The following is a 6,643-nucleotide window of genomic DNA, read 5'->3' as shown; positions in this document are numbered from 1 at the left end:
TTATCAACTAAGTTAAACAAAGCAAAATGATGACATATCCCTCCCCTTAAATTAGCTTTTTTTAAATTTACAAATTTGTGACATTGGCAGTGAAATCAATGTCTTATTTATCAGATATATATGGTCAATGTACATTTGCGAGTAACAAATGCACAACGAACTGAAATAGAAAGCTAAGAAAGAACCTATCTCAAATAAAAATACCCACAAAAAAGTACTTCCTGATGGAAAATTTGAGATTTTTTTTAAATGTAAAAACTCAATAAATAAAAATAGCCCAATGAAGTGATAGAAAATGTAATTATGTGATACTTTTATTCTGAAGGACGACAACAGGAAGCGCTTTGGTTGCTCCGAGCAACAAAGGCAAAAGGTGTACTAGCATAATGCTAAAGTCGTTTGGTGAGATTCCTTGCATGGATGATTGTAAAGCATTAATTACATGAATGCCTGGGAAATGTTGCAGGTTTCTACTTTCAGTAATGAGAACCCAGTTTCCTCCACCGTTGTAAATAATACTGACTTGTGTTTTTGTTCGCTGCTTCCCGTTGAGGCAGCTTAGCTAATGCTCACCAAAGCTGACTGACAAAAATACACCACAGTGTTAATAATATTATGGTAAAAAATAATGTAAATTCTAGAGTTTCGGATTACGAATGCATGCGGGGATTTCCCTGGGTTGCTCAAAAGAATGTCTTGCAGTATGATATATATTCAAATAAAGGTGAGTATAGCTGAAATATGTTTGATAACTTGTTCTTGTTATGCGTGTATTATTTAGTAATTTAACTTATCTGTGTTACCAAAAAAAGCTTGTATGAAGAGGTGGGTGTGGATTTGGGTTGAAGTTGGGTATCATTTGATTTTATTTAATAATCATAGTATTGAGTATATTCTATGAATAAAGAGTTTTTGTCTCTAAAACACACTATATTGCGAAGTTGTAGCATTAAGAAAAAAACATTTTATTCCTTCATCCATCCATCCATCACCCTTGTCCCTCAGTGGGGTCAGGAGGGTTGCTGGTGCCCATCTCCAGCTAACGTTCCGGGCAAGAGGCGGGGTCACCCTGGACAGGTCGCCAGTCTGTCGCAGGGCAACACAGAGACACACAGGACAAACAACCATGCACACACACACACACACACACACACACATTTTATTCCTATTTTAGGTTTTACAATTCCGAAAAAAAAGCATAAAACTTTAGCAAAAAGAGGATGCATGTGTTTTCTCAGTTGTTTTTTGTGGGAACAATGTGAAAGAAATATAACGTTTAATTTTCAAGTGAATGTGAAGAAAAATAGATTAAATAAAACATTATTGATACTTTTTGACTGTTTTTGTTGTGGATTTTTAATCCAGCGACTCCATGAAAAGCCTGCATATGTGTTTGAATTATATTTGAAAATATCAGTTGGTTCATTATAATTTTTAGCCAAAGCTAAGATCCATTGTGGAAAATCAAATAAGTCACTTGAAGCCCTTAAAAGTTAATTTATGGAATTAAAGAACTTAGATATTTTTTTTTGTAAAGTACATTATGTTTGTTCAACAAACAATTTTAAGAACCACTTTATCCTTTAAATTTACTGTAGGGTTTGGGTTGTGTTAGTTGCACTTTAAAATCATAAAACATGTTCAAGATACATTTAATGCATTTTTGCCTTCACACACATTGCATTATAACATTTATTTGTCTTTTTATGCTTTTAGTTTACCTCCAGCTGCCGAACAGATGGAGAGCCAAAATCCGCCACTGGATGCCTTCATTGAATCTTGAATTCTTCCTCCAAGAAACTCTAACAAGTATTATTTGCCATGCGTATCAGTTTGTGCCAGGGTCTGTTAACGGGCGCCATCATCCTCAACCTCCTCATACTTTATTATGTATCTCGAGCCCAACAGCAGATGATGGAGAAAAGGAAGGAGCTTGGCAGAGGCTCGAGGAGAGTTGCCCGGCCGGCTTCCCTTCTGGGGGGAGCCTTAGGGGTCATTGGAGGTGAGCATGCAGGAATGGCAGCGGAGGGCCATGGCCGAGGCCCACGTGTCTCTGTTCTCCTTCGGGAGTTTGAAAGCTTTGAGAATTACGTTGGGGATGTGGCTAACTCCTTCCTTCGTCAGCGTCCAGAGCTTCCCTTTCTGGCTGTGGCCGACACATTCCCGTATCCTCCCCTTGTACTTCCAGAGGGTGCCCGTCTTTTGGTGCTCTCTCCTAGCCCCGACCAGCCACCACAAGCTCACAGGCCAGAGTTTCACTTGCAGACAGAGTTTGTCCTGTTGGTACCTGACGGTGTGGAGCTGGAGCAGCCGAGAGTTTTTGAGAGACTCATCAAAGAGTTGGAAGGTGAAGGTGGGGGGCCTGTGAGGCTGGTAGCGGTGCCCGTTTTAACACGATCCGCGGTGCAGTGCCTCCACCTGCGGGTCAACCTCAAAGAGTGGACTGCCACCTACTCACCGGCCGCTTCAGGAAGCAGTGGGAGTGTGTGTACGGCTTTACAAGGCGACGCTGTTGTCTTGATTCGCACTGAGGACCTTTTCAACTTGTCCGTACCTCTGGGGCGCCCCCTCTTTCCTGCCCTTTTCGTTCAGACCACCTTAAGGGGCTGGAAGGTGAAACTCCTGGAGAGCCCTTGTTTCTCGGCAAACCACCGGCCACTTTTCAGCTCTGCTCACAATCAGTGGAAGGCTGACACTCGACTGAAGGAGGCGACAGGGAAACTCATGAGGAGCTTCGGTCTGAAGCGCCTCCTGCTCCCTGAGGGAAAGGAACAGTGGTTTGGTTGCACTAAAGAGACTCCCCGCTGCTTTGGCACCGTGCAGGATGACACGCCGGACTACCTGTATCTGGATCGCTGGACGCCTCCATGCTGTCTGAGAGCACTGAGGGAAACCACCAAATATGTCATTAAAATCCTGGAGAGCTCCGGTGTGCGTTACTGGCTGGAGGGAGGCTCTCTTCTTGGTGCCGTCCGCCATCAAGACATCATACCCTGGGACTACGACGTGGACCTGGGTATCTACCTGGAGGACGTGCCCAACTGCGACCACCTGAAGAACCTGGACTCGGGCTCTCTAGTGGATGCTAATGGCTACGTGTGGGAGCGGGCAGTGGAGGGAGACTTTTACCGAGTGCAGTACAGCGAGGCCAACCACCTGCACGTGGATCTGTGGCCTTTCTACTCGCGCAACGGCATCATGACGAAAGACACGTGGACAGAGCACAAACAGGATGTGGAGTTCCCAGAGCATTTCCTGCAGCCGCTGGTGCCCATGCCCTTCGCTGGCATCACAGCCTACGGCCCCAACAACCAAAGGGCCTTCCTGGAGCTTAAGTTCGGAGAAGGGGTGATTGAGAGTCCTCAGTACCCCAACCCTATGAAAAAAAGACTGGACAGGAGCAAATTATGAGCGACAGTAGGTGCTCTCAGGCTGTTTGTGTTGCACTGTATTTATTTACAGAAAAAAAAAAAAAAGATACCTCAAACATTTTTTGTTGAAACATGCCCGAGGAGTATGCACTGCTAAAATGATTACAGTTTTACAAGCTGCCAACATGTCAAAGCTGCTCAAAATTTTCTAGTATGTGTTCAAATGTTAAGCTTGATGTTAAAAAACGTTATTAGAAGTTTAAAAGTGAGGTACTTTTTTCAAGAGAAACACTTTTAAAAAATACTACTAGTCCACTGACCTTAGCCCTAAACAATCAACAAATGGTTTGCTCTCTAGTTGACTGAATGTATTGTACTGTATAAATGTTACAGGTGGATTATTTAATATTATGAACGTGTTTTAGGTTTAAAGTTGTAACTATTTCCGACAGGTTCCCTTAAACGTGTCCTGTCTGTCTTTGCCTTCCTTCACAATTCACACAAGAAAAGCCAGTTTGCATCTATTGCACAAGAAATTAAACGGTTCTACCAATTATTGCATCCAATCGGCACTTTGCGTTTCTTTTGTTGCACATCTGGATTTTCAGATTTGTTATTTCACAGCAACTGCTCCCTTTTTGGGTTTCCTTATCGTGTAAGTGATTGTTAGTGCGGATCGATGAAATTTAGATCCAAACACCTCCATGAAAGATGAATAAACAAAGGGCCTCTGTTCTTCAGATGTTTCAAAAATAATTACTGCCACATAGCGGATCAAGAGCAATTGGGTTGAAATAGTCTCGAAGCCAGCACAGGTCAAGCAGAAATTATCTGTAAAGTACAAACATCCACAGTTTACATCATTTTGCATCTCCATATTGTCCTGTTTTGGCCTTTTTCGTGTTTCCTTGTTCATTTTATAATGGGTTTGTGTCAATTTACATTTCTTGCAAACAGTTTTGCTTAATTTTGCATTCTGTTTTCATGATTTATTGATGTTCCATGCAATGTTTTTGACTGTAATTGTGTTTCAAATGAAAAGATTGAAGCTTGACGATCTTCAATTAGGAACCAAATGAATGTGGAATATAAAAAGCTACATTTCAAACTACTATGTTAAAAATGTAGATACTTTTAAGCTGTTCACGCAAAAATTAACTTAACTGTACACTTAGAGAATTTACCATACCATACCATACCAACTTTATTTATAAAGCACTTTAAAACAACCACAGCTGATACAAAGTGCTGTACATTAAAACACAACATAAGAATAAAAAAAATACAAACTTACAGTTTAAAAACAAACATACAATTTAAAACTAGATCCCGCCAGATTTGAAAGCCAAGTAAAATAAATGGGTTTTAAGACGAGCTTTAAAAGTGGACAGTGAAGGGGCCTCTCTGACCTGCAAAGGCAAGTCGTTCCATAACTTTGGCCCCATGACAGAGAAGCCCTGTCCCCTCTGAGCTTCCTCCTGGATCTCGGTACCTCCAAGAGCAGCTGATCTGCTGACCTGAGAGACCGATGGGGTGCGTAGGGGTGAAGAAGCTCAGAGAGGTTTGCTTCTTTGAATCTAAATATAACATGTGGATATATTTTGATCTAAATATTTATATTTTCTCCTACTTTGCACCACTTTGTGTTAGCCACAATTGCATTTATTAATTTCAATTGTGCTATGAGTGCAAGTGATTTTGCAAGGTACTCCATAGCTATATGTAAACGTCTTTTTGTCATTATGTTTTATTCCCTTTTTTTATTATTTTTTATGAATCTGTTTATTGCAAACTCATGTTTTTAGTTGTTCTAGGTCTTCAGTTGAATAAATATTAAAATCATGGGGCATCTTCACTTTCAGGTCTGATGCGATGAGCAAGCTTTTACTTTGTGAAACGAGTTCTCCATCACTGCAAGATTTGTACGCTGTAATAAATAAATTGTACCTATAGCCTTACTATAAAATACAATGGAATCAACTGTGAAATACATCAGTTCAAAAGATTATTTTAAAAAAAGCACTTTCAAGTTTCAAGTTGCAGCAGTACACGTTTATCCATGTCATACTCACACATTTCTGTAGAATTAACACCAGTCCTTCATGTAAGACAGGTTCACTCATGAACTGCAAATATATATATATATATATATAAAAATTCCCTTCTCACCCTCCGCGGGTGGTCTGTTTCATCCTCTGAGCTCGGGTCCTCTACCAGAGGCCTGGGAGCTTGACAGATATATATATATATATATATATATATATATATATATAATATATATATATATATATATATATATATATATATATATATATATATATATATATATATATATATATATATATTTATTTTTTTTTTTTGTGTACATTTTAATGTTTTAACACAGAACCTCCACTGCCTCTTCATGACCACTAGATGGCGCAACACGTTTGAAAGAGATGCCGTAGCTGAGGCTGTCTCTGACTCCTCACACAGGAATGTGGCTTTACGGGAACAACTTATGAGCTATGCGTCACAAACCAGTCTGTTGACAGTAACACGTTTTGATCCCACGCAGAGAGTGCCATGCCATCCTAAACGCAAATTATTTCTAGAAATGTGTGTTTGCATTCCTGTTACCTGAGTGGCTGCTCTTTACAGCCGCTCACATATGTAAGATTGCTCAAAGCTTTTCGTTATATTCTGATGAATCATTCATTTCTCACAAACATAATTAGGTAGAGGCTCAGATAAACAGCACGTTGCATGTATTTAGTCAACTTTGACAGGACTTTTTTTTTTTCAAAAATATTCCTAATTTAAATAAATGCTTTATCATCTATTACGTTTTTTTATATGAAGTTGCATTCAACAGATTGAAAAGCAACAACTGTTTTTTTATTTCACCGTAATACAATATTAGCAGAGAGGAGGGAGTAAATCTTTTTATTATTTTGTCTGCTGACTTTAAATCAAAGAGTGATTTTCACCTTTTTCTCTTCTGCATAAATATTGCGGGATTTAAAAAAATATATATATAAATTAATTAAACGTTTATCAAAACAAATCATATTTGCTGAAAATTAAACAACAAAAATGCTTTCTGATTTTGCTCTCACCAAATTAAATCTAATATGGTTTATTTAGATTTTTGAGGAAGATAAATCAACAGAATGTAGCTTAATTTACTATTAGCTTAATGTTTAAGCTAATGTTTTTGTTTTTTTAAACATTCACAAAACCACAGTTGTAGCCATTGGATTTAGCCAATGGCACTAAAACCCCTGAAAATC

General features: G+C 39.1%; 1 protein-coding gene across 2 annotated transcripts; it reads left to right on the top strand.

The window, feature by feature from the left end:
• The first annotated feature begins 321 nt into the window (after positions 1-321).
• On the top strand, positions 322-5,226 carry fkrp (fukutin related protein). 2 transcript variants are annotated; one of them, XM_008425724.3, is made up of 2 exons: positions 322-724; positions 1,717-5,226. In XM_008425724.3, the coding sequence occupies exon 2, from the start codon at positions 1,822-1,824 to the stop codon at positions 3,409-3,411; it is 1,590 nt and encodes a 529-aa protein (XP_008423946.2). In that variant the 5' UTR covers positions 322-724; positions 1,717-1,821; the 3' UTR covers positions 3,412-5,226. The 2 variants fall into 2 exon arrangements, with proteins under 2 accessions (XP_008423946.2, XP_081471004.1); XM_081614878.1 differs by lacking the exon at positions 322-724 and adding an exon at positions 798-1,077.
• The last annotated feature ends 1,417 nt before the right edge of the window (positions 5,227-6,643 follow it).

Source organism: Poecilia reticulata, chromosome 13 (assembly GCF_904066995.2).
Source record: "Poecilia reticulata chromosome 13, P_reticulata-male-v2, whole genome shotgun sequence".
NCBI classification, from domain to species: domain Eukaryota; kingdom Metazoa; phylum Chordata; class Actinopteri; order Cyprinodontiformes; family Poeciliidae; genus Poecilia; species Poecilia reticulata.
This window is presented reverse-complemented; position numbering and strand designations above follow the sequence as displayed.